This window comes from Ascidia mentula, chromosome 3, assembly GCF_947561715.1.
Source record: "Ascidia mentula chromosome 3, kaAscMent1.1, whole genome shotgun sequence".
Lineage (NCBI taxonomy): Eukaryota > Metazoa > Chordata > Ascidiacea > Phlebobranchia > Ascidiidae > Ascidia > Ascidia mentula.
In genome coordinates, this window is record NC_138568.1 from 3,420,938 (window position 1) to 3,447,683 (window position 26,746).

Genomic DNA, 26,746 nt, shown 5'->3' on the forward strand with positions numbered 1-26,746 from the left:
GGATACAAGGTACATCAACGAAATGCGTAAGTGTGTCTGCGAAACAGACCTAAAATGTCACAAACCTTATTTAAGCGAGCATACGACACACCGCATCTCCCTTCCATTGACATACGGCTCACATGGCACGTTACGGCCACAACCTATTTCTACGACGAACAGGTGTGCTCCATTCTGGTCTCCCTGTGTCCCCGGTATAACCTGCGGTTGGTCATCGACACAGATATAACTGGATGAGTGCTTGGAGTTATGGGGGCCAGTCATTATGTAACCGGTGTATTCAATCTCCCATCCTTCTGGGCAATTCTCGCGGCTCGGAATCATCAGCTGATAATAATGTAATTGCTTGTTTATACTGGGGGTTAATTGTAAAATGTGATGTTACCTGCGTCGGGCTTCTGACAAGACAAAGGGCACACGGCACACCTTGATACTGTAAAACTTGTTGCTCGATTAGAGACAAGTCGAAAAGTGAGCTCTTCGCTGCCCCATCGCGATACTCAACTCCATAAATGTTTGCAGGCCCTAATCAAGAAAATGTTGAATTTGCTTTACCTTGAATATTGAGAGAATGAAAGAAAGCTTTGTTACAAGTAACTGTACATCATTACGACTTTATCAACAAATAAAAGCAGGAAGGAACCAAAAAATCTTTATCGAGGTACGCACAGCGACTTTTGTACAAAAATCGCGACCCTGGGACAAAACAAAAAATACGCACCTTGCCCTCCCTCAACGTAATGTCCGGCTGTGTACGTTACGTTGTGATGCAAGCAGAGGTAGTTGGATCCACCTCCAGTGTGTGTAAAGTATTCTCCTCCTGCATAACCTGCGCAAAAGACTGTATGCATTGCAACCAATAGCACATGATATTGATTCTAACCGACCGTGATACACAAGGCTGGTTCTCTCTTTGGTCGGGCAATTGCTCCTTCCCCATCGAATGTAAGTGGTGCCTGTGATTATAAAACAGGTTATTCTAATGATTAGGTTCACAGGCTTCGCAGCCAAGGCATTGCAGCCTAGCTGGATCAGCCACTTTTCCCGACAAGTCGGAGCGAGATCTGAAAAATCAAGCTCCGGGTGAGGTTTGAACTCACGACCCGGGGCTAACCAGGCCCAACGCTCTACCAACTGAGCAACTGGAGCTCAGTGGTTTCACGGTGTATATTGTGGCCATGTTGCACTGGTGCCCAAGCGCACAACTTGTCAGGCGTACTTCACATACGTAGGGTATCTCCACCACCGCAATCAGACAATGCTTTCGCATAGCAAGGCAGGATCGCCCCTCTGCGCAGGCCATTTATATTTGGCGATCTCAGCGATCCTGTCTTGCTATGCGAAAGCATGGTATTACTTCCGCGTTATTCTATTTAGTTGTTTTAGTATTTTTGATTTTAGGCATCACCTGCTGCATTTGATAGAGTCGGCACTGGTGGATCTTCCTCCTCCTATTCAAGACAGCGGATTTAATTATTATAAATTAGCTAAGACAACTGCCATCAACCGTTACTTACAACTGAGCGTTTGTGGACTTGTTTGTGAATGTTGAGTGGCTCTGCATTGGAAACTTTGCGATAATTTGCCTCAAATCTTGTTTCCAATCTAAAATTTACACTTTTATATAGGTAGATTTTATGTGTCTTTTTTCCAACAAAACGCAAGTAATACCTTAAACCGTTTTTGCTGAAGAATAAAATGGTTTTCAGGCGAAAATTGAAACTTACCGTTTTATATACGTGACACCTTGGTACAGTAAGCCGCCACCGACGCAAATAGAAACTGTCAAGAGCAACAAAGACCCGAAGAGAAACGGTCTCTTTGGAATCTTGCGACCGCTCCTATAAGTTTGTAAACGCATCTCTTCGCATTTGAAACGCATGATGCAATCGAAAAACAACGTCTGGAATCAGGTATTTATCGTGGAAGAAACCTTCTTTCCCGTGTTTTCTCATTACAATTTTGTGTGCCAGTAATTAGCGCAGGAGAATCGGGTAAAGGGATATCGAATTAATTACAATATTAAGTAAGCAATGCGAAATATTTAAATTTCATTTTGAAGAGTTCTGCGGTGTCTAAAACAAAAATCATGGTTCAATATTTGACTCCAATTTTCACAACATTTACAAACAACTTTTTTGATGATTTATTGAAATGTATCAAACGTTTCGGTATAAACAGTCATTACCGCATCTAGCTTGTTTATTTTGTCATTGGGATTAAATTTCAAAGGCAACCAATGACTGACTGTTGTTTAAAGCTGTATACTTCAAAATTTATTGTACCCAGTTTCCTTTAAAATTTAAATCGAGAGTTGAGCAACCGGATTTTCGTTGACGTCAAAAAATACTGTCAGGTTTTGATAAATCGATTTGGAAGTGTATCGAGACATCATTATCGATATTTAATGTGAAATATGTCTGCGAACATTTATCAAAGGACAGATGTTAAATTGGTGATCGTGCATGATGATGTGGTGTGTGAGCTGCCTTGTCTCAGTTCCAGTTTATATCTTGGTTCTCCGCACGACGAATTTATAACATTACTTTAGATAAAAATTACCCTGGACGTGGTGCTGAACTTGGGTACTTTGTTCTCTCACTCAAATCCCCACATATTAGAGAAACAAGTGGAAGTTGATTGGCCACTGAAAAAGAGAAACATTTGAAGAAACAACCGCCGAAATTATTTTATCACACCATTGGAAAAAATCTTTGTAACATCGAGAAGGTTACATCTAAATTTTCTAACCTGTTATCATGGTTCACGTATAAGATCATGTGATTTCTTAAAAAGGAAATTTCCGCCTAAACTTAAAAGCAACAACTAATACACTCAGAACACGTTTGTGCTTGTGGCCTTTCTCGTCGTCGCAAAACGATCCAAGCCGCTATCTGCGTCATCTTTTGACACGCCAACATGAAGCCAAAAACAACTTCTGCAGCAAGCAAGCAATCCGCTGCAGCAATTTTGCGAATACTTTACAAAACTTTGAAGAATATTCAACACCAATTCAAATATACGAACGAAAATAATAAATTGAATTTCAAGTTTGGCGGCTGAAGTAAAATTTTCACCAATAATATCTTAAGACAGTGATTCCCAACCTGTTTGTGATTTCGTACCACTTGGAGGTAAAACAATTTCGACGCGTACCACCTAGTTGAATGTTACAAAGTAACATAGTGGATAGTGGATGAAGTAACAAACATTTATCACATACGATTTTTTAAATTCGAACTATATCCGCAAATTACGGAAAGATGCTCGCGTACCACCTAAAATGCGGCCGCGTACCACCGGTTGGGAAACACTGTCTTAAGGTAATAAATAATTCTGCACTCTTTGCAGAAACAGGCCTGCAAAAAAATTACAAAAAAACGTGAAATGATCGGCTCTGTTAAATCATTTTTTTGCTTGAAAATCGTGTTATGTTTCAATAAATTAGAAAAATAGGTTTCAAAGGCCTTCGTGTGTTTATTCCAACATGCTGCACTCAGCAAGAGAAATGCGTTTGCAAAGTTTCAGGAGTCCAAGTCGCCGCAGGTTCGCTAAAAGGTCTTTTCTTTTCGGGTCACTTTTGCTGTTGATCGCTTTGTGTGCAGGAGGTTTTCTCCATCAGGCATTCAAATACTTGGAACGGTAAATTTAAGTTGAAAATTAAGCTGTAATCATGGTGTTATCAAAATATGTTGTTTAGTTTGGAAAAGCGTTTCGAGAGTCTCAATTCAGTTGGCTATAACCTGCCGCATGCAATCCACAAACGATCTGCGGTAAGCACCTTGGTTCTTAGAGGATAAAAAACAAAAAAAAACTTGGTTTCTTTTATTAGGAAGAGGAACCGCTAGTGTCCACCATAACAAGTCCAGGTATCATCTATCACAAATTTAGTGGCGTGTTTGAAAAAAAGTTATGCATAGTTGATGGCCACGTTACAGTCAGTTTTTTCAGTTTTCGCGCATTATCAATCAAATTATTCTAAATTCGTTTCACAGTAGGTACCGCATATGTTCGATGGGGAAGGCGCAATTGCCCGGACAAGAAAGACACAAGTCTGGTTTATCACGGTATATAAGTGCATATATTCAGATTTTTGTGTTTTAAATCCTGTGTTTATTTATAGGATATGCTGCGGGTTCTTACTTCGACCATCCTGGCGGTGGTTCGGACTATTTGTGTCTGCATCACAATGTTACGTATACTTCTGGGCATTATGTAGAAGGTGAACAAGGTAATAATTTTAATCGCGTAGTTTGCTGTGTGAAACATAACTCTTCCGCATATATCTGGTTTCCACTTATTATGATTTATGTAATGAAAGGATTATTACGTTTTGCTCGTCTTTGCATCCAGCTCTGATGTGTGTGCTTGTAGCAGGGACGATCAGGCTCAGTCATTTCAAAGAAACACTTTTTGCATGATACGTCTTTGAAAAGCATCCTATACCTTTTGGCTTTACTATTCAACGAAGTCACCTCCAATTTTTAAACCTCGTAAAGATTATTATTAATATTAAACAAATTGCAATGCTTCCACAACAATGTACGACCTTTCGATTCATGGGCAACACCTTTTAGGAACGATGCACAGCAAGCCCAAAGTTACAGTAGTACGATCCATGCAATAATTCTCGAAAGGCTTTCTAATTGCAATTTTAAAGGTTTGTCATACCTGTACGGTGTTGAATACAGAGACGGTCCCTCAAAGTATCCACTCTTCGATTTATCTTTAATCGAACAACGAAAGTTGCAGTACCAGGGTGTCCCTTGTGCCCTCTGCCTCGTCAGAAGTCCGACAACGGTAAAGTTTCATCACTTTTCGCTTCAATGAACTTTTTTTTACATTTTACATCTTTTTTTTACGTTGGCAGGGTGGGCAGATTGATAAAAGTTACCTTTTTTCAGCTGATGATACCCAGTCGCGAGACGTGCCCCGAAGGCTGGGCTGTCGAATACAAAGGATACATTATGACAGGCGGCTATACCAACAACCACGCAACCAATCACCTGTGCGTGGACGACCAACCTCAAGCTATTCCAGGAACTCAGGGAGAACAACACGGCGGTTACCTGTATGCCGTCGAAATTAAGTGCGGTTACAACGTTCCATGTGAGCCGTACGTCGAGAACAGAGAAGTGCGATGCGTTGTTTGCTCGCTGCAGTGAGCTCTACGGCGTTATGTTGAAGACACTATAATGTTGTGTACATGGAGTGTGTGCGATATAAAGAAAAATGGTCGACGGTCACAAATCAAATGTATGCAAAACGGAAACTAATGTGAATCTTAGAGGCAAACATTTAGCCGTTTTTGCTGATGTGAAATTTATTGCAAAACGTTTCGATTGTAAGTAGATATGCCTACATTTTGCATTAACAATGATTGGAAATATGATTAAAACGCTTGCAAATGAATTTTACATCAGCTACATGGGCTATATAGGCCTTAAGTTTGTCCCAAACCGGAAACTAATCTGTTTGTTGACACAAATCGAAACACATATATTATGCAGTCAACTTGTACTGTCAGTCTGAAGTGATTACAATAATAAACATGCAACTGTAATATGGAAACCCTACTATTACATATGTACACACTGCAAACAAACCCATGTACAGGTCGACGTTTTTTTAAAAACTTCCAACTATTACACGAATGTTCTAGGATAAAATTACAAAGTTGCGCGGAAAGACAAGGCGAAATTATGAAATTGGTGGCAGACAATGCCGAATATAACTATAAAAAATATAACTTTACTTTAGTCTGCAGTAATGTTTCTTACCATGGATTCGTATCCTCAATTACAGTTAAAGTTACATATACTTGATCGTTATATGCGGAAGTCATACAACCATTAATTTGCCACTGTGACAACGTAAACCATTGGGGCCAGTTCAGGTACGGGCGTCTTCTTGCTCAACAAAATAAAACTAAAATCTGCTACTCGAAAATGGTCGAAGTTTTCGGGTTTATATTCGCTGGCATCCGAGTCCCTCACCAACGTCATGTACCTACGTCACAAATGATGTCATACTTAGGCGATCATTAAAGCTAAACAGGAAATAAATAATTTTAAATATAAGTCGTTCACCCGTTAAAATTAACAATATATAGTTCATGTACTTTCTATTATGTTTACTTCTCGTTTTTCAAAATCTCTTTGCTCATGACGTCATCCGTTAGGCCAGGCTGTATTTTGTCAAATCTCTCTCGAAGAATTGGGAACATGTCTGTGTCCATCATGTCAATAACGAGTGGTTTCCCAAATCTGTAAAACACGACACAGTACTGCTGGTACTGAGATAGTCAACATCAAAAGACCCTGTAAGCAGTTACGAGAATATCGACTTGCGGGCACCACCCAGTGACAGTATTTACTCCATTTGACTGTTTGGTTTATTCCCTTGCTTTAATATGTTACCTCAATTCAAAAAAATGCACAGAAATGTGCAATACATTTTTGTCACAAGAAGGTATATATGTGTTTTTTAAAAACCAGCTTGCTCACCACATCTCTTATTAAACTACTGTATATTACAAAATATTTCTAACGAAGGGGCTTCTTTGCTTTAAATCCCGGTAAAAACTTCGTTGGAAAATTTGTTACCTTATGGATCCGATGAGCGCTGTACGAATTCTTTCAACTTTCATCTCTTCGGAATTAAGTGTGCACAAACAGTTTGCGTTTCTATACCGCAAAAACACGGCCACTTTTTCACTTGGATCAACAACAAAAGGCCATTTTCCCGAAGCCCTTAGTTTGGCGCTCTCACCGTCCAGCAATATGTTGGCAACACTTTTAAGAGAACACGTTTCGCCTTCTGGCTGCCGAGGTGGTTCTTCTTTTGCTAAATTAATGCAATATAGAGGCGATACGTCAGGTTTCACAGTTAAAATTCTTGTTTAAATGAGTTACAAAGATTGACTTCAACAGTCGCTGGTCGGTACAGTTATATCACGTAATTATTCCAGTGCAGGTTTTGACCTCTGTGCACGATTAGTAAAAGTTTAACTTAAAACTAGGCTGCACCTGGAGTAGCGCTTGTCTTCGAAGTTTGGGCTTTCGAAGCTCCTGTTTTTGCAGGGCCTGGTTTTGACGCAGATGGCTTTTTCTTCGGAGGCATATTCTTTCTAATTGACAAAACGCCTTGGAATCGTCCTGAAAATAAACGCAATTACCAGAACTTTCGTAGGGCTTTGGTTACACCTATAAGGTAGCATACCCACGTCAGGTGTTATAACAAAGAAATTCAAACAACAGCGGTATGTGACCGAACAAAAAGGTTATGTATTTTGTTTCAGTAACAAAGGGCTGTTGAGCACTTTCGAATGTAGCGCCGCAGAGCCTTTACAAAATCAGACCACTTTGTCAATGATAAACCACTGTATTATCACATTTAAATCCAGCTGCCATTGAAAAACTGATCTTCAATTACTCTGCATTGAATCATAATGATTTTCTTGACTTCCACCGCCATGAAAACTGTTTGCTTATGTACAGTGCAAACACGAGTTAGCACTTAAACTCACCGACTGTTTGTTTTGTCTATCAATGCAGTTTGCTATACTTTATCAGGAAAATATTACCCGACACTGATGTCACTAGCATATGCTTAAATTTATCCAACATGACACTAACTGAGTAATTGCGATGTTTTATATAAAAGCATAATTCCCACCTGTACTATGTTTTTATTAATTTACAACTTTCTCAGTCGTTTTGTGCTGCGTGTCGCATGTAGCTGCGCGCGACAGAGCGTCGCATTTGAGTTGATTTGTTTATTTTTTGTACTGGCCCTGGGCCTTGGAACCTCAGGGAAGTAATAATTTTATTAAATTAATCATACATAGTAAGTGTTACAGTTTATTCTACAATGTACATTGTTTCAGATTTTTAGAAAAATAAAATGTTAACTCTACACATAATAAAATTGTACTTGTGTCATTAATGATACTGTAATTAAAGAAATGGGGGCAAGGGAGTCAAGAGCCTCAATTTTGTCTTACGATGAAGCAGCCAAAAGAGGTAAAAATATCCTATAACAAACCACAATGTCATACTGCTTTGTGAAAAAGTACAAAAGTAAATGTCACTTAGGCCTGGAACATTTAACTTCAATGATTTAAGTAATTACTCGACTCCTGTATGTTTTTTACTTTTCTGTTTCTTTACCTTCATAAGTTGCTTGTAATTTCATGTATTTGGGGTTTTAAAGATCTTTGCTTCCCTTAAAAATGTTAAATATTACATAGATAATGATATATTTATGTTTATTTATGGATTTGATGTTTGCATGTATAGTCACTGATGCTGAGCTACAGAGAATACAGGATGCATACAAACGTGCATGCGGATTTGCGGGTATCATGCGAGAGCTCGTTTTTGTCCGTGATGTACTTGGTGAAAATGTGCCAACCAAACTTGCACAAGTAAGTTTAACTGCAAGAAATATGATTTGTAACAAACATATAATTATATTTAGGAACACTCAAAATGTTTTTTCTTTGAAGACTGGTCTTGTGGATATGCTTAAAAAGACACATACTAATATTATGTTGCTGCCAGGCATATTATATTTTAATAATCTGTCCTTCTGGCAGAATGAAACAGAACTTTTTTTTTGACGTTTAAATGACGTTTCACCAGCTATATTTTCCAGTGCTTGTTTTTTTTATTATATCACATGATTTTATAAGTGGTGTCAGCAGTCCCCTTTTTTGTGTTGGTGTGTTTCTTAATGCTTGGTTGTGTGCTGCACCATTGCACTGAGGATGCCTAGCTGAATAACAGGTGAAACGTAGGTCAATTAAAGTTGCATGTGTACTGCCCACATTACAATGTCACCAACTTAACAGTTTGTTTAAGTGAAGTGTTTTTTCATGCGGTAAGGATACAATGTTTTCTTCGCAGAGAATATTTGCTGTTATGTCAACAAGCAGCAGAGGGATGACTTTCCGTGACCTGCTTGTTACACTTGTACTGTTAACTAGAGGGAGGTCCGAGGAAAGACTTAAATGTATGGACAGAAACTAGTATCTGCTACATAAATTTCTCTATGGTTATGTCATCAGTAATTATTAGTGCTGTTTGTGGCCCTGAGCAAGTATTATGATATAAATCTTTATTCCATCTTAATTCCATCTCAATTGTTGTTGGCAAAGTGTTGATGTGAAGGTGGTATGAAGGCTGAGTCATCGTTCACTGTTGTTGTTTAAATGTGATCCAAACACTTGATACCAAATCTCCTTCATATGCAAATGACTGCCATTGTTGTATGTCAATCTTTTTGTGGTTCATTATTCATATTTTTGCTTTACAGTGGTCTTTGCTGTATACTGTGATGATAGTGCAACATATGTCACCAGCCAAAGCATGTCTGCGATGGTTTCTGCATGTGAAAAAACAGCTTTACCCTATGAAGCCTTTAACCTTTTTAAACAGGTATTATATATATATACTGTCTAAAATGATACTAGCATCACTAACCTCATGGTATACAGATGCCATGTTTTGGAAATCAAAGTACCAATCTATGGTTGTAATTAGTAATTGGCTTTTTTGTGCTTCATTGCATATAAATCCAGACATATGCATTGCATTTTACCACAAGAATTTAAGAAAAAATCATAAAAGTTTTGATTTTGCAATTTTCAAATTGAAATTTGTTCTAGTTATGGCCAGAAAGAAAAGAAAGTAGATTCAAAAGTTCTTGTTTAAAGTATTTATGATAAAAATTGTCCCAAATACGAAGCCATAACTTATGTGATGCTCAATGTGTTTCTTTAGAATGACCGAGTGCCCTATGTCCAGTTCCGTGAATGGATAATGGAATATCCGTCCATAACTTCTGTCACTAGGTGGCTAGTAAATTCAGGTGGAGTGGTTGCAAGTCTTACCGACCATACCGAGATGCCCAATTTCTATCAGACACTGGCAGGGGTTACGCATTGTAAGTTTTGATGAATACCCTCTGTTTTTGGAAAGTCTTTTAGTATATAACTCATAGCATTTAAAAAAATATATATAGCAAAAAAATTGTGTTGTAATAAGAAACCCTAAGTACTTAGTTTCCGTTTTTGTTCGATCTGTCCAAAATGAGTTGCTAATGTTTCAAGACATTAAATTCCTTGGTCTAAAAACTGTATTATAAGATCTGTTTGTGCTTAGAATTGATGCCAGTATTTATTTTTAACTATAGGTAGACTCTACTTAACTAATAGCTGATGTTTTGGTTCAAGCTTTACAGTAATGGTACCTCATGTTGGATAATACAATGCATGTAAATGTGAAAGCCAAAGAAAATACTTCCATTACTGTAATTCTACTTACAATTTATTTATTATGACTATGTTCAACGCACTGGCGACATATCATGTGACAATCAGTCGTGCTTCACATTATAAGCAACGTGGTCCTGCACTGTTTGTCAGCACTAGACTAAAGCATAAAGTTAATTAGTTGTTAAAATTTAACTGGACATTTGCACAGTGGAAGAATCTGACATCACAGAACTTGAAAAACGCTACTGGCAACTAAAATCCCAATCAAAAACTGGAAGATTTGATCTACTCACTTTTAAATCATACGTTTGTCCACCGCTTCCTGAGTGCCTTGTTGAAGGTATTCTTTGCCTATGTAGACATTATTCACAGAAAACCATGGTTTTGTTGTTAGTGTATAGCCTAATTATAACTATGAAAACTAACCTGTGTAATACTATTTGCAAGAAACCAGTACCATACAGTGTGTTAGATTAAAATGCTTTTCAACAAATTTTAATTTGATGATACTGTGTAAATGTTTTTTGTTGTGGCCATTTATTTGACACCTTAGTATTCTTTGATTTTCACAAAAACTAAATTGTCTTTATAAACCCTAGCTTTATTGTGTAACAGGTCTATTCAATGCTTTTGATGAAAATAAAGATGGCCATATTGACTTCAAAGAAATATCCTGTGGAGTCTCTGCTTGTTGTAGAGGCCCGATTGCCGAGAGGCAAAAATGTGAGACCTATCCTTGATATTCACTTATATATGTAAAATCTCCAGTAAAAATATGAATAATTTATATTTTGCATTAAGCAATGAACAGTTTTGTTGTAGTCTTTTGGTGTTTTTGTGCACAAATATGTGTTTATTACTTTGTTTAATCTAAATCTTGAAACAAATAGAATATCCAGTAAAAATTAGTCAATAATATATGTACATTGTACATATTGGTTATTATGTAACATGTCTGTGAAAAGCATGCACTAAACCAACTGAATTTAGCTTTAAACATCTCTTCTGCCATTGTTTTAAAAAAACTTTTTGTCGATCAGTTTGCTTCAAAATTTTTGATCTGGACCATGACAACATACTGAATGAGACTGAGCTCAGCGCGATGGCTGAAGGGCTCCTCCAAGTGAGGGATTTGCATGTGATTCAAACCAGCTTCTCACAGCTAAACTCTGTCATGGAAAAGAGTTCAGATGTAGTGAAAAGGATCAGCTCTCATTCAACCTCCAAGGTGAAATGCTATTGAATAATATATGGAGCTGTATCGAGCGTCGTAGATCAATGCTCTGTGTATGAGCTCAACAGGATTGTATTCAATTTCAGTCAAGGTTTAAGGAACATTGATTGCATTTCAGAAATCCTCTTTTAATTTTAATATGGTATGTGACAAAGCTCTTGTTAACAAACATTTGCTCAACGCGTTTTTATTGCAGTTAAACCAACAAAATCAAACTGGGTCAATTTGTGACTTGTGGTCAAGCTGGCTGGTAAAAAGGGTTCAAGATGAATCAAAAATTTGCGATTAAATCCCAACAAAGAACTAAGCTCTTATTCAAATTATTTAAGCTCCTTTCTCTAATTAGAGGGAGTTTAAATACTTTCCAATTCATTTACCACAAAGGCCATACTCTATGTCAATACTAGTCTTTGATGATAAACTGATCATATCTTCCAGGGTGGTGTTACTTTGGAGGAATACCAGCTTTGGAGTCTAGATGATGTGCTACCTGAACACCTACTCAAAGTGGTAATTGAGATTTGTCACATAATCCTTGGATTGCAGCCTTCCAATCCTCATGAAGAGGGTGCCATTGTAAATGGATGGATAAGGAGGTTTGTTAGTCCATGAAGATGTGACGTAAATGTGTGTGTGTGCATTTTTATATGCAATACATGAGTACCTGTGAATATATAAGTCCAGGATACATGATGCACCAATAGTGTTTGTTAGATGTTATGTAATGCATATATCAAATACCAATACTTGTTTTAAAAATGGAAATAGACTATGGCATGTAACAACCAAGGCAGCCATAAGTTTACTATTTAAAAAGTGTCAAAGTGCATTTATGCATGTCATGTTCTGTATTATAACTGACTGATTACATATTCGGACAAAGGTCAAGTCGTACGGGCTACAAGCCAGGAGAAACATGGTATCTGATATCAGGAAAGTGGTGGAACCAGTGGAAGAGATACACACATTACGATGTAAGTTATATACATGTATTTACATATTTGCCGTTGTCACAAAAAGATAAATTAATATAGTCATATCTAAGGCAGAACTTGTATATTCAATGAAGTCATTTTATTGTCATAATTGTCCATTAGCTCACTATTAATATGTTTGTAGCAGCGAGTTTGTGTGTTGTGTCGGTTGCACATAACTTTTCTTGTGCACTAGGGCATAAAAAAACATACTGCTGGTTAAGCCAGTTTACATTTCTAACTCAAGACCTCTAGTCATTTGGTACATGGATTTTCTGTGCCCATTACACAAATTTTCATATGTGCTTGGCAGGCATCATCGAGCCATGCTGGCAATGAGGTGGAATCCTACAATGGAATTAGTGAGTCTTCATCAAGTGACACAATCTCTTCCATACAGAGCACGACCAGTTCAGACATCATTACTACTGGTATGATGTTGGTTTCTGCTTTGCATGCTAGTATAATTGTTACTGACGCACTAAATTAGCCCGTTGTAAATTACAGTTGTGTGAGGACAAATTGCTGTGATAGTAAAAGTTTTGTCAATAAATATTAAAGCAAGTTTTCTGAATCGTATTTTCCATAAAATCAGTTTTTGCAAGCATACAGATAGGTCTGGATTGATTTGACCTGTACCATTTGTTATTTATTGTACATATTCTTGTTGTTTGTCCTCATAGAAAATTACAATGGAAAAAAATTCCAGCCAAATATGTATATACCATAAAACATACAATGAACTCCTATGGTGTGATTTATTCAAATCTAACCAAAGGAATGCTTTAGTTTTTAAATTCTAGCAATATATTATTTCTAAAAATTTGTGTAGACTGCAGCTAGTGTTATTGTTTAACAGGCAAAGGCAATCCCAGATTCCCAGGAAAAGCACATCGTTTATCGAAACTTGCAGCTTCTTCAACCAATTCATCACCACAGTCACCTGGACCGATTAACAACTCCGATATATTAGCTGAAGAACATTTAAAGGTTAGCACATAGGACACTCTGTTTTACGAAAGTCTGTCTTAAAAACTAGTGATTTCACTAGAATTTAACAATGCAACAATAGTTTATGTAATCAGCGACCTAGCATGGGCAAATTTAAGGGAAATAAGATAAGAGACCAATCAGACCATATACAACGTAACCATAGTTTCAATTTATTGAAGCAAGCATATGTTTCACACAGTGATTGGTTACCTTCATATGACGCCAACCAATTTTACAACATTTGCATAAATATGTCCATATGCTGTAAACTGAAACTGAAACCAAGTGTTTGTTTGGTGCTAGCTATGTGTGGTATTGCAATGAGACATTATCAACTGAGTTTAAATGAAACCCTGAGTTGCATACAAGTTATATTGATAAGTATATTGATTGATTGCCATGGTCATGTGTATAGTACAATAGTCACCGTTTGTTTTAAACAACAGTTGTGTTGTTTTTTGTTTCAATTAAAAATACAACACACTGGAACAGGGTTCATAATGTTTTAAAAAAATTGAGAAGTGTGTACAATATTTTAATTGGTTACACATAGGCAAGTTATGGTCCGTGGGCCAAATCTGACTGATAGGTCTTTTAATCTGGACCGCCAAATGTTGGTATAAATTACTGTCGCATAATGCAGCCCGTTCAGCAGTTTTATGTTAATGTTTCATGGCTTTTCATTTAAAACTTTTTAATGTTACTTATTGTAAATACGTTAGTCCATGATTGTGTTGTAAACTCTCTTTGTCCACTTTATACTTATTATGGAACATTAGCTCATCGGTCAAATGCATGAGAATCTCTGGCTTATGAGTTGAAAATTTCCCCACGCATGTCATAGATGGTTGTCACTGGTATTGCTTCTGGGCAGGTTGGAACATTAACAGATGAAGGTGGCAGGGTGAAAAACAACCTACAAAGAGGTGTGGATTATGAGATACTCCCTGAACCTGTATGGAAAGGATTACATCATTGGTAAGCAAACATATCAGATATCAGAGCCCAGCCTCTGTTAAAGCCATCAAGTAGTGGTGCTGTGTCTGCAAATATTTATGTAAAGCATGTCATTAAATACACATCTCTCCTAGTAGTCTGGTAACTCAATGCTGGTGAATAGAATGTATCCTAAATACCAAAAACGGAAAAGCATTAGAGCACATAATAGCAAGTGAATTGCAGACCACCAAGCTGCACTGATGAGTCCTGATAGGTCAATACAGTTGCACTGTCATCTCTCTTATAATATTAATTACTACAACCATACGTTTGCAGGTAGTCTCACATTTAGGCAATCTAAATTAGAGAGTTAATGCCCCCATTTTTAATTAATCTGTAGATTTGAACAAGGTGTTTTCATCGAGAAAGTCCCATTATTTTCCCTACAGGTATGGGGGATCCCCAAGTCTACCCCGTATTGTACCAGCCCCCAACCCTGACGAGAAACCGTGGCTGGAGATATTCCGTCTTCACGTTGTATTACTGAGACACCAGGTAAGACCTCTTTTCTCCATGCCCATATACGTATATATTGATTGTGTAGAATCCGGGGCTTGACTAGTATTTGGTACGAAAACCAGGTCTGCAAAATCTTAACCCTGGGTGTTTTAGGGCGTGCATATAAATATTCGCCTTTTTCTGTATAACTTTTTAGTGATATATCTCTTCTTAATTGCAACTAAAATACTCAAACGTTTTGGATGAGTTTGTGTCCAGTTATGACCTCATTTCACTGTTTCCATTCGGCCAATTACTAAACTCGAAAAATTCAGTATGATCTCGATTATGCGACAAACCATGTGCTTTGTGTAGATCCAGTCGATGCCTCAGAACCAGCAAAACCCGCTGACTACCTCAACGCTCGGAAACGCCGTTGCTACCCCAATGGGTGTTTTGCGTCAGTCCATCAATTACGTCATGGGTGGGTGGCAAGTTGTTATGACGTAACGGATATGACTCGTAGATTATTGTGCTATCAGAATATTTTCTGTGAACGAAAGGTTTTACAAAATTATTAACGTTCTGTGAAATGAAGTTAGCTGATTCTTTGGCAAATCCAATAGTAAGTGAATACACCCTCTCATAAACGTGTCATATAAAAACACGTTACACAGAAATGACAGGGTATTAAATATGTTGCTCACGGCGTCAGTCTTGCTGCAATCGTACGTTCGTTGGTGTTCATTTGTATATCGTCTGTTTATTTTGAACAATGCTCTCTCTCAGGCGAAATTAATTTAAAAAAACTTGGGCACGATTGGAAATAGAACGGCCACAGTATAGTGTATTGAACTCTTTACACTAAAATAAACTTTAATTAAAGTTTAAAAAAGTCCGCAAGATGTTCTTTTTAATCCATTTCTGTGCCTGTGCATCATGCTACTATAACTGATTTTAAGTGTCGATAAATGTATGTGTTTCGAAAGCAGGAAGTTCCAATACGCCAAAACGTCATATCATGCATCGAGCAACGTTCAGTCGTCGCCACACGGTGGGGCAAGTGAGTCTCTTCCTTTCGCACCGTCTTCGAATTCCGCTTGACAACATGAGGTTGTGGCATTTGTTAGACGAGGTATGTTGGATTGGCAAAACTTTAAACAACTTCCAACGGGTTTAATGCCTGTTACGGAGGCCTCGGAATATCGAAAATATGTCAGAATTCATTTTAGAAAATACCTTTTGCAATTTTCCTGGATGTTTTCATGATAGTCGAGAATAAACCACATGTTAAACGCGTTACTTTTTAAAATAGAACAACGCCAACCTGCTTGAAGACGAAACTGTGAAGCTGGAATCATTAAATATTGGAAACAACGCCCACATACTTCTTGAAGGTGGGAGGTTTTCCGTTGTATGGCTACACCTACTATAGTATAGCCAAGACGTAAACTTTTTGATCTTTAATAGAATCGCAGATAGCTTTCCGAATTAACTTTAAAATCACATGAAACAATTGTCAAAGTTAACCTAACTTGAATGTAGCAAATTGATAGTGATACCAAAACTATACCGGACAAACCCTATAAAATGCGTAATTTACGCTTGAAAAAATAAGATTTTAAATTCGTTTCGTAATTATGACGTAAGAAAGACAACCTTGTAGTGACTAACCAATATCACGTGACCGTGTTCTTTCAGTGCGCAACATGGACATGAGTTGGCCGGAAGAACTTTCGCAAATCGCAAGGAACCACAAACAGAAGGTCAAAGGTCAGGAAACTAAAGGTCAGTCTTCTGTTAATTGTTGCAAAGTTTCCACTTTTTCAGTGGTATCTATTTGAGCGTAAACAAGTTTCCAGAAATCTAACATACTCCACACATGCTGTTACACTTCATTTGTTTCACAAGATAAGTGAAGCATGCACTATACAGTCGTCATTGCAAAATGCGTTACATTATATTGAAGCGAGATTTACAGTAATTAAAAAAGATTTGTTGTGAAAATACGCTGGGTATTTGATTTGATTTTGGCTGTTAATTTATCCATTCAAACTTTCTTTAAACAGTCAAAAGCAGTATTGTTTTTTATCTGCATACAGTCTCGGTGTTACGCGGTACTTCGGGTCTAAGCAATCTGGGCAACACTTGTTTCATGAACTCCGGTATCCAGTGTTTAAGCAACACCCAACCCCTCACCCAATACTTCTTGGAAGAAAAGCACTTATTTGAACTGAACAGGACCAACCCCATAGGTACATTGTGCATTACACCTAATCGTAATTACAAACCGTCTGATTGCATCTGTGGTGCCAGGTATGAAGGGTCACATCGCAAAACGATACTCGGACTTATCACAAGAACTGTGGAGCGGAACCAACAAAACGGTGGCTCCTCTGAAACTGCGGGTAAATTTTCAAAGTCTAGTGTGTTGAGATAATTGTGTCAGTGAACACAATCAGCATTTTGTAAACTATAAATAGAGCACGGTTTTGAAGTTACAACTGTCTTCATACACGCTAAATATTTTAAGTTTATAAATGAACAACAAATATGAGATTGCGTAATACATTGACATTAACTCCCTAAATTACATAAAAAGTTATTGAGTCAGAAGTCATTGCCGAGTGAACACTGACGTGATCACAATAAACTTTGCTACATTTGTCTTGCTAACAGCAGCAGTTCCACCACTATATAGTTATAACACGTACATTTTCACAGTGGACAATCAGCAAATACGCGCCGCGTTTCAACGGTTTCGCGCAACACGATTCTCAGGAACTTCTCGCGTTCTTGCTGGACGGACTGCACGAGGATTTGAACAGGGTGCATGACAAGAAGTACGTGGAACTGAAAGACAGTGATGACAGACCCGATGAAGAAGTCGCCCAGGAGGTCAGTACTGTATAGTTGTGCTCGTTGCTGAGGGAATTGTAATATTTTGGGTGTTTTGGTTTGATGAGGATGCAAGTTTGGTTTAAAGATTTTACTGAAGCCGGGAACTGCTGATCTATAGGCTCAAAAAAAACTCATGTTATGTATAAGCACTGGCGACACCAGCTACTTTCTGCTTCCGTTTCACGTTTGTTGTCAAATATCATGTGAGATAATTCACAGTTTAAGGACCAGTTCAGTACTCGCATGGTGCACATAGTAGTGGTCGTTTGTAGCTGACGCCTCGATTATGACGTCATAGTGTCATCGGTCAGCTGGTCCAAAACCGAGACAAGGGAAATTTATTCCCCAAAAACGGTTAAACGACATAACCATTGGTGGGATTCAGTCGGTTTGCACCGGTTCTATACAACCTTCTCACGAAATTTTATGGGATCAGCGAACCGGTTAGCATCACTGATTACTATCAATGGATTTTTGCACCTTAGAACCTGCTGAAAAACATGACTTTTGTGATAGAACCGGCTGACAAAACACTGGATATAACATGTTGTATATTTTCGTCTGCAATGCCAGCAAAACGACACGTCCCTTAATTAAGTTATTTACTACAGGCGTGGGAAAACCATTTGTCGAGAAATCAGTCGATCATTGTGGATCTCTTTCACGGTCAGATTCGTTCCAAGGTTCGTTGTTTGGAATGCAACTCTGTCAGTGTGAGATTCGACCCCTTCACATTCCTTTCTCTACCCCTGCCGATGGACAACTCGATGTACCTCGATGTCATCGGTAAGTTGGCAAGTCAATTTCAAATTGACTGAAATTGCATCTGCGAGAGGCGCGAAGGACACTTTACCACCACTCAAAATATACTTAGACCTATTTAGAATAGTGCAAAAAACAAATATTACATCAATCCCAGTGCTGTGGAATATTAACAAGCCAAAATAAATGTTAATCTTTGAGCCAACTAAAGCTCATTTTTTTCATGCAAACACTGTTGACCGTTTGCCAACTATAGGTATACGTTTTCACAAATATATATGTGTAAAATTTGCCTGCTTTATCGTATAAAGTATCGTCAGGTTACTGTATACCGAACCTCAAACCAAGCAATTTTAAAATTGTTCTCCTGTTGAAACGTATTTGTGTTTTTCTAAATAATTTTTTCCACGAGATATCGTTTTCTACATATGTGTTGCATGTGGCACATGATTATAACATGCAATGCCCAGGCTGCATAAACGAGCATTTGATCATCAGTAAAATGTTTGTTATTTTTTTCATAGTCGTTCGCTTGGACGGCCAGACGCCAACCCGATTCGGTTTAAGACTTGGAATGGACGAAACGATATTGGAAGTGCGCAGAGTGCTCGCAAACAAATGCAAGCTTTCTATTGAAGCAATTCTGCTGGCGGAGATACTGGGTGCAACCATTAAGGTAGAGTGTTGCCCGATTCTACCATTGTTAGAACAAACATCGCTATTTTTTAAGGGTCTAAAATACGCAAAAATCTCAGATATTAGCACTGTACCTTCGTCGTCACCACAAAACTATTTTCATGACGAATTTTCTACACATATAATAAAGTGTGTGTGTGTGTGAGTGTGGATGTCAAGTACTTTCTGGACGTTTTGAATGAAATAGCAAGTGGCTTCTTCCAAAGTTTGAACCTATATAATTTTAAACAGATTGTTGCTATATAATTTATTGACTATATAATTTTAAACAGATTGTTGCTATATAATTTATTGACTATATAATTTTAAACAGATTGTTGCTATATAATTTATTGACTATATAATTTTATCTACAATATCAGTCACTGTAGTCAATTATTTGGAGGAAATAGTCTTCATGTATGAAACATTTAACGCAAAATATTTGAGAGAAATCCGACTGTTTTAGGCCTTGGTTCTGAATGTTGCATTTTTTGGACACAAACATCACCCTCTTTGCAGAGTTTTCTCTCCGATAACTCCAAGATCCGCACCTCCGCCTTGGCGAGTCTTTACGCTTACGAGATTCCGCCGCCGAAAAAGGCAACCTTACTACCCAAGAAAACAGAACTCAAGATGCCGAATGGCACCGCAGGCAAAACCCATCCCTCCCCTCCTTCAAACAGACCCGGCTCGAACTCGCCACCTAGCGAATACAAAACTCACGTCGGCTCGTCGGTACACGAAACGCGGAAACAAAGCGTTACGAACCATTCGGCTGTGCGCGCGCACAAGTTGCCGAAAAACAGTGAGACCAAGGACGAACAGAGCGTGAACGGTGATGACGCGCTGGTTGTTGAAAATAGCAACACAAACGGGAATGTTGTGGCCAAGTTGTTCAACGGAAAAGCGAAAAATTCATCGCGAGACAGGTAAAGGTTGTGACGTAATGGCCGGCTGTTGAATTTTGATTTTAGATTGCCTTTGTATCATCTACATTCTTTCTTCTGTGCATTGCTGAAATATTAGCAAGAAATAACATTTTGCCTATTTACGTTATAACACCATTTAATTTAAGTTTTTTTCAAGCGATGTCGTCATCAACAAACGAAAAATCTGTCGCAAAACTTTCTTGCAGAGTACATGTTTATGGTGTGTAACCAAACATATTGTTTTATCAGTGGGAGTGGGGACCATGACGTCACAGCTACAACAATAGTCAACCCACCCAAGGAACTAGTTAATTATCCGGGATACGTCGTTGCGTTCCACAGAAAAATAGTGAGTTTTTCCTAATACAAGTGTCCATATATTGTTTGATCCGCTTCATCCTGGTCGTTTAAAGAATGTTTTATTTGTCGTGTGACTAGTTTACGAATAAACACGTTTCCAATTATATTTTACCTCATGTTGGCTGCAGTTATTAAACTGCCTCTAAAAACAAGACCATATCTGTGTATGTGTTTAAGTGTCTAAACTTAATAGTACGTTTCACTATTATAACAGCTCCAGGTATACAAACATGCTGGTGAATGGTTTTTGTTGGGTGTGTAACTAGATATTGCCCACGCAAACGTGACCATATCCGCGTATGTTTTGTAGGTTCTCGTTTTGGGCAGTTGTATTTTCAACTTTAAAGCAATGTGGCCAATATAGCACTAACACCATTGCACCCCTTAATTTCCAGTTGCACATGGACGTCTACTTCCTTTCTTCGCAAAAACACAGACCCAGTTTGTTCGGCTTGCCAATCGTCGTGCCTTGCATGCCGGGCCAATCAAGAAGGTCACTGTACAGCACTGTGTGGCAACTGGTTGCCCGATTCGTGAGTCCGTTACCACCCAATGAACCAACCGCAGCCAACCACGCCCAGGACTGGTAAGTTTTTGCGCTAATGGTCACTCAGGCAACTGTCGACCGCAACCATTCCTAGAAAACTGTATTGTGAGTTTGAGTGACTTATGGGCTAATATGTCATGAATATTGACACCAAAGGGAAATGAATAAACATGAAGGTTTTGTAAGTGTAGACGCCTGTGAAAAAATTATGATTTGCTTCGCCTGATAAAGATATAAATAGTAATGTGTGTTTTATATCAATTACAAAGAGCTTTCTCAACGTGGCAATTGTCATTTTATAACAGTGACGACAGTCTGGGATCTCAATACCCATTCCTACTGCGGTGCGTGGAGAATTGTGGTCTGGCCTGTGGGAACAAGTGCCCGTGGTTCTCTTTCTGTAATGGTTGCCTGATTCCGTGTGACGACGAGGTTTGGCAGCAATCATCCGGCTACTTGGCAATAGACTGGGACCCGACTGCTTTGCATCTCAGATACCAGCCCACTGTGGAACGCGTAAGTAATGGTTGGTTGTTTTGTTGGTTAACCGACCGTAGATACGGTGTTTGATTGGTTTAACAAAATATATCTGGTCTAATTTGTGGAATTTGATGGTTGAACTGGTCGAATATGTGTTTTTTACCAGCGTAAGATATGGTTGTTTTATTGGTCAGACCAAAATTAACTAGTCAAATGTGTGGTATTTGATGGTTTGACTGATCGAAGGTGTGTTTGTTACCAGCGTATACGATATGGCTGTTTAATTGGTCTGACCAAAATTAACTGGTCAAAAATATAGTTCTTGTGACCAATCGTGGCAATTTTTGGCAAACAATACCAACCAGGTGGTGATTTTTGCTGTAAACACCAAACACTTTTAAAAAACACAGGAAGTGACAGATGATGCGAGCGTTGAGGAGGGGCACAAGGGACAACAGCAAAGAATTGACCTTGATTTCTGTTTGCGTGCCTTCACATCCGAAGAGGAACTTGGCAAAGACGAGTTGTATCAGTGCAGCAAATGCAAGAAACCCCAGTTGGCCAAGAAAAAGCTTGATATATGGCGATTGCCTCCCGTGCTGGTAAGTTACAAGTTTTTTTGACGGTTTGATCAGGGTGTCGTTGATTTAATTTAAAGTTGTTAACTGTCTGAAGGCAGTAGTGACACAATTAAGCAAGTTGTTCGAAATATTAGGTTGTTTTCTTAAATAATTAAAGCAGAGAACTGCATCGTAGTACGGAAAAACATTGTAAACATTCCCCAATTCAAGTTTCAGCGGTATAAGCTTACGATGCAAATGTTGGTTCCTCTGTATATTCTCTACAATACACAGTTTCAGTAACACAAATAATGAAGGTTTTGTTGCTACAAAAAAAAACACTGCTTCAATACACAGAATAATTCTACCAATATCACTGCAGATTATCCACCTGAAAAGGTTCCAGTTGGTGAACGGCCGATGGATCAAATCCCACAAAGTCGTCGATTTCCCGCAAACCGATTTCGATCCTTCCCACTTCATGTCTATCAACGATAAACCAGGTGAGATATTCCACATACTTCTGTGCCCAACCTTAATTACCAAGTGTGTGGAATTTCGGTGGTTCGTTATCCCGAACTTGCACCTGCTGTTTCGTGATAAATATCCACTAAAGTATGCATGTGAATGCTACAGTGCCTTTTAAGAAAATATGTGGCTCCAGTGTATGTATGGTCGATTTTCTGGCCTGTTCAATAGGCACGTTGCACATTTAGTTATGGGGATTTCGGGCCACGCCAAAGGCTGGATTAAATTTAGATATTTCCCTTAACATCGCCTCGAGATTTTAGGTTATTTGTCAAATAAGTCTTGCCAGGACACCAACAATGCAAAACTTAACTCTGTAACATAAACAGACCTCGAAAGTATTTGCGACAAAACAGCAAAGACAGAAGGAAAGTCAGAGATCACAAAGGAAAAGAATGAACCAAAAATTTTCGAAACGGAAACTTCGACCAAGTCGGTTCCTTCCAAACCGCACTCCGAGACTAAACACATAAGTTTCGCGGAAAAAGACAATCCCGATTCCTCGCCAAATCCCGTAAAAAGACCCCGAACTCGGAGCGCAGGAACGGCTCGGATGAGGCAGCCTTCATTCAGGGAAGATGCCCCACCGCTCTATGACTTGTACGCAATATCAGTAAGTGCGTTTTATGGTTATGTACTTATTAATTACCATTTTTTTGTTGTTTTTGCAACGGTTTTGTAATCTATAATATGTGTTTTTGTTTAGTGCCACTCAGGAATCCTGGGTGGCGGCCACTATATCGCTTATGGAAAGAACAAGGCCAACGGAAAGTGGTATTGCTACAACGACAGCAGCTGCAAAGAGGTGAGAGATTGTGTAGTTTATTCTCAGTCTCAAATTCTGAAATCAGCCAGTGGTACTCTACCGGGATTCGGCACTGTGCTAAATTACAACAAGGCATTGCAACCTCTTCACATTTTTAAACAACGACCCACCGTAAATTGTTACGCACTCCGAACAACGGCTGGAGGAAAGTTTTTCAATCCGCGACCACTGCCTTAAAATTTAAGAAAAATCAAATATCGTCTGATTATCTGCAAGCAAAATCGGGTCTATTGATTTTGCATTGAACGCGCACAAAGAATAGGAAAACATAAAAACTGAAATCAATTCCCATAGGTGCCTTCGGACGGAATGAGCGTGGAGACGGCCTACACCCTTTTCTACCAACGCCAAGGCATCAACTTCGACGACTTCATGCCTTCCACAGATGGGAAATCCCCCATCAACACCGAGTCCATGGACGATGATTTTAATTCAGACTACAAAAAATACTGCGTCATACAGTAGAGCGGAGGCGTCGTTTTAGCATATTTTGAAGGAAAGCAGCGTTTCGTTCGATTCCATGTTTTTACTCCAACCATAGCGGCAGTGATTCGCCTATTGCACTTTACCGCCCTCAAGTGTTCGTCGGCGTAGCCCGGTTCGCTTTTACTCAAAACTCAATCAAATCGCGTAATTTGTGTTCGTGCCCCGTTGTTATTTATCCGGCGACTTGTGCGGCGTTCCCATGGAGTCGAGCACGTGGCAGTTAATTTAAGGTAGAATCGACCACTTTCTCGTGCACAGAGACTTGTGCAAGCACAACACATACTTGTATACATACATATATATATTATCCTGTCTATGCACGAAATATGGGTTTTCCTTGACAAGTTTTATGCAGCAAATCGGTTGATCTTTTACAAGAAGTGAAATCTGACATCGAAGTGTGCGTGTTTTTACTTTTTTTGTTACTGTGCGGCTTTGGTGACGTCACAAGTGATTTGTTCTCGATGCCGGTTCCGGGTCACGTGCGGTCACTGAAGCGCGGCCGTCCATTTCGTGTTTTCAGTGTTCGTTGAACCAGTCGCCATTGTTTCCGTGTTAGCATGAAACGTTAGACATGCTGTGTTTCGCCCGAGGCGAATATACGAAGTTAGTTGAATGGATGTGGATTCGCTCACGGTCACGCTACAGATAATTTTTCTGCATGGTCTTTGTCGTAATTCCGTCAAAAATCTGAAGTCACAACTTGCATGTTTGTGATTAAAGGTTCGTCCTGATCTTTTTCAACATACAGAAACGACAAACACTTAATCTTCACAACGCTAACCGTAATGAAAATGAATTACCCCTCAAACAGCTAACTATTGCTCCAAATGTTGTTATCACATTCCGCATGTTTTATTTAAGCCATTTTTACCAATTACAGCTTGGTGGCGACAAAGAGGCAGGTTATTAGCGAAATGAAAATGACTGCTTTTTTGCGTCCCCGAGGTTTTTTTAACGTTAAGCACGCGAGTAGGGAGGTGCTACCAAAGTGTGTTTCTTTCTATCCTTTTTCCGTGTTCATATCATGACAATTTCTCTTCTGTGAAAAGACCTACCAGTTTTAATATTGCTATGAATCGGATGAGCGTACGAACTCCCGTAGAAGGCCCCTTCCGTCACTTCCGTAAGTTACGTCATTTTACCCCCCAAAGATCGGTTTTAAACACCGAAAATGCGAAAAATATTGAACCGCGTCTTCAGACAGTAACACTTTCCCTTAATCCGGATCAGTTTCGCCGTTCATTTTTTTCGCCCTCGTACGATTTCTATTATACGGGCTCCAGCGCATTTCGTCACTTCTATTCCGTTATATGTTCGTCCGTTCTCGGCTATGCACGTCATCCACGAAGTGACGTCATCGCGTCCACATATTACGGGGTTCTCCCTGTTTCGTTTTTAAAGGCTGTGACGGCTGTATAGATATTTTATTCGTGTGCAGTAATTGCGAAAATTACAGATTCCTAAAAATGCTTGTCTGTTTGTTTGGAGTTGGGTTTCCACTGCAGAACTTGCCGAGAAGTAAAATATAAAAAGGTTTCCGCGAAGACGTCACTTATGTTTCAACTTCGACTGGATATTAAATTAACTTCCTATCAAAACATAGAAAAGTGGGCATCATTTTATTGAGGTGGATCCGCAATTGGATACCGATTTTAATCTTGCATGAAATCAAATACTCGAATTGCCAGCGCATATTTCTACTTTTAAATATCAACGAAGGTTGATGAGCAGGTTATGTTGCACTGTTGTTAATTGCAATGAAATGTCCGGTCGCTCTAGGTATTGGTCAACAACCGTGGACGTTTCGGGTAATTGCATAGCTTCGGGCGGTTGACATTGCATGAGTGTACACTGTTTTAGTTACGTTGTCGGGCCTGCAGTGTATGGGCAAACAGGTTATATTAAGTGTCATACCCAAATGACCAGGTAGTTTGGTACATGGCTCTAATTTTTTTTATTATGGGCCATGTTAAACAAAAGCAATACGTAGAGAGCCATAGTATCATAAAAAATACCCTTATGCTGGTGTTTAAAAATAGTTTTGCCAATAGCTTTTTTGTGTTACTGTTTTACAAAGAGGTACAACCATATGTTTATGTGCAAAAGGTTTTTTTTTAGGAAAGTTTTTCTTTAGCTAATGCGTTGGTCAGCGTGTTGTAGTTTTACCCAGGAGAGGAAAGAATATTTATCGAAAGCATGTCACACAAACCTATATATGTACTCATCGACCCTGCATGAAAATTAGCATAATTTGTCAAAGCCAGTCAATAGTTTTTTGTTTATTATCGCGTAGAGGTGTGGGGTGGCCTTGCAACGTATGTAAACCCACTACAATTATATTTCTAATACACTTTTCTTTCTCTCATAAAAGCGCCCTTCATGCACAGGTAGGGAAACATTGAAGGTGACCTTGGTATACCACCTCGAACAAATGTGTTCGCGTAAGGTTTACGGGTCTGTCCTGGTTGTGCTTGCCGTCTACTTCACTATCTTTCTGCGGCTCCAGTACAGAACCGGGTCCAGTCGCCGAGGCCACACCAGGGTGATTGCGTACTTTCAAAAACATGAACCTCGTAACTCTTCAACGCCGAACAAGAAATGCAAACTAAATGTTTCAAGCCCCATCGGCGACAATCCGACGATCAAGACAGACCCTTCAAAGTTCATCCTTCCAACTTTGTATAATGGACCCACAAACCAAATGATTGGACTTCGCGACGCGGCATACCTCGCTATACTGCTGAATCGAACGCTGATTCTACCAGAGTT

At 38.8% G+C, this 26,746-nt stretch overlaps 3 protein-coding genes across 4 annotated transcripts; 1 reads left to right on the forward strand and 2 right to left on the reverse strand.

The window, feature by feature from the left end:
• Positions 1-39: 39 nt before the first annotated feature.
• Positions 40-4,966, reverse strand: LOC145894714 (uncharacterized). The gene is made up of 9 exons (XM_082983359.1): positions 4,956-4,966; positions 4,672-4,775; positions 2,563-2,647; positions 1,518-1,605; positions 1,409-1,451; positions 888-956; positions 722-829; positions 386-525; positions 40-327 (listed from the first exon to the last, which is right to left on the reverse strand). The coding sequence occupies exons 1-9, from the start codon at positions 4,964-4,966 to the stop codon at positions 67-69; spliced, it is 909 nt and encodes a 302-aa protein (XP_082839485.1). The 3' UTR covers positions 40-66.
• A 561-nt stretch (positions 4,967-5,527) lies between these two features.
• Positions 5,528-7,284, reverse strand: LOC145895257 (IQ motif and ankyrin repeat domain-containing protein 1-like). Its single transcript, XM_082984027.1, has 4 exons — positions 7,029-7,284; positions 6,606-6,846; positions 6,138-6,266; positions 5,528-6,009 (listed from the first exon to the last, which is right to left on the reverse strand). Exons 1-4 carry the CDS (start codon positions 7,120-7,122, stop codon positions 5,853-5,855), a joined length of 621 nt encoding a protein of 206 aa, XP_082840153.1. The 5' UTR covers positions 7,123-7,284; the 3' UTR covers positions 5,528-5,852.
• Positions 7,285-7,886: 602 nt separating this feature from the next.
• LOC145895390 (ubiquitin carboxyl-terminal hydrolase 32-like) lies at positions 7,887-25,436 on the forward strand. 2 transcript variants are annotated; one of them, XM_082984194.1, is made up of 32 exons: positions 7,887-8,024; positions 8,301-8,428; positions 8,910-9,015; positions 9,319-9,440; positions 9,786-9,948; positions 10,488-10,619; positions 10,895-11,002; positions 11,320-11,507; positions 11,952-12,109; positions 12,397-12,487; positions 12,801-12,918; positions 13,347-13,477; positions 14,355-14,458; positions 14,869-14,974; positions 15,293-15,401; positions 15,907-16,052; positions 16,233-16,314; positions 16,619-16,705; positions 17,020-17,172; positions 17,234-17,325; positions 17,642-17,815; positions 18,430-18,604; positions 19,105-19,256; positions 19,778-20,187; positions 20,437-20,536; positions 20,943-21,133; positions 21,400-21,610; positions 21,985-22,176; positions 22,517-22,637; positions 22,992-23,275; positions 23,369-23,467; positions 23,783-25,436. In XM_082984194.1, the coding sequence occupies exons 1-32, from the start codon at positions 7,967-7,969 to the stop codon at positions 23,951-23,953; spliced, it is 4,662 nt and encodes a 1,553-aa protein (XP_082840320.1). In that variant the 5' UTR covers positions 7,887-7,966; the 3' UTR covers positions 23,954-25,436. The 2 variants fall into 2 exon arrangements, with proteins under 2 accessions (XP_082840320.1, XP_082840321.1); XM_082984195.1 differs by having other exon boundaries at positions 15,910-16,052.
• The last annotated feature ends 1,310 nt before the right edge of the window (positions 25,437-26,746 follow it).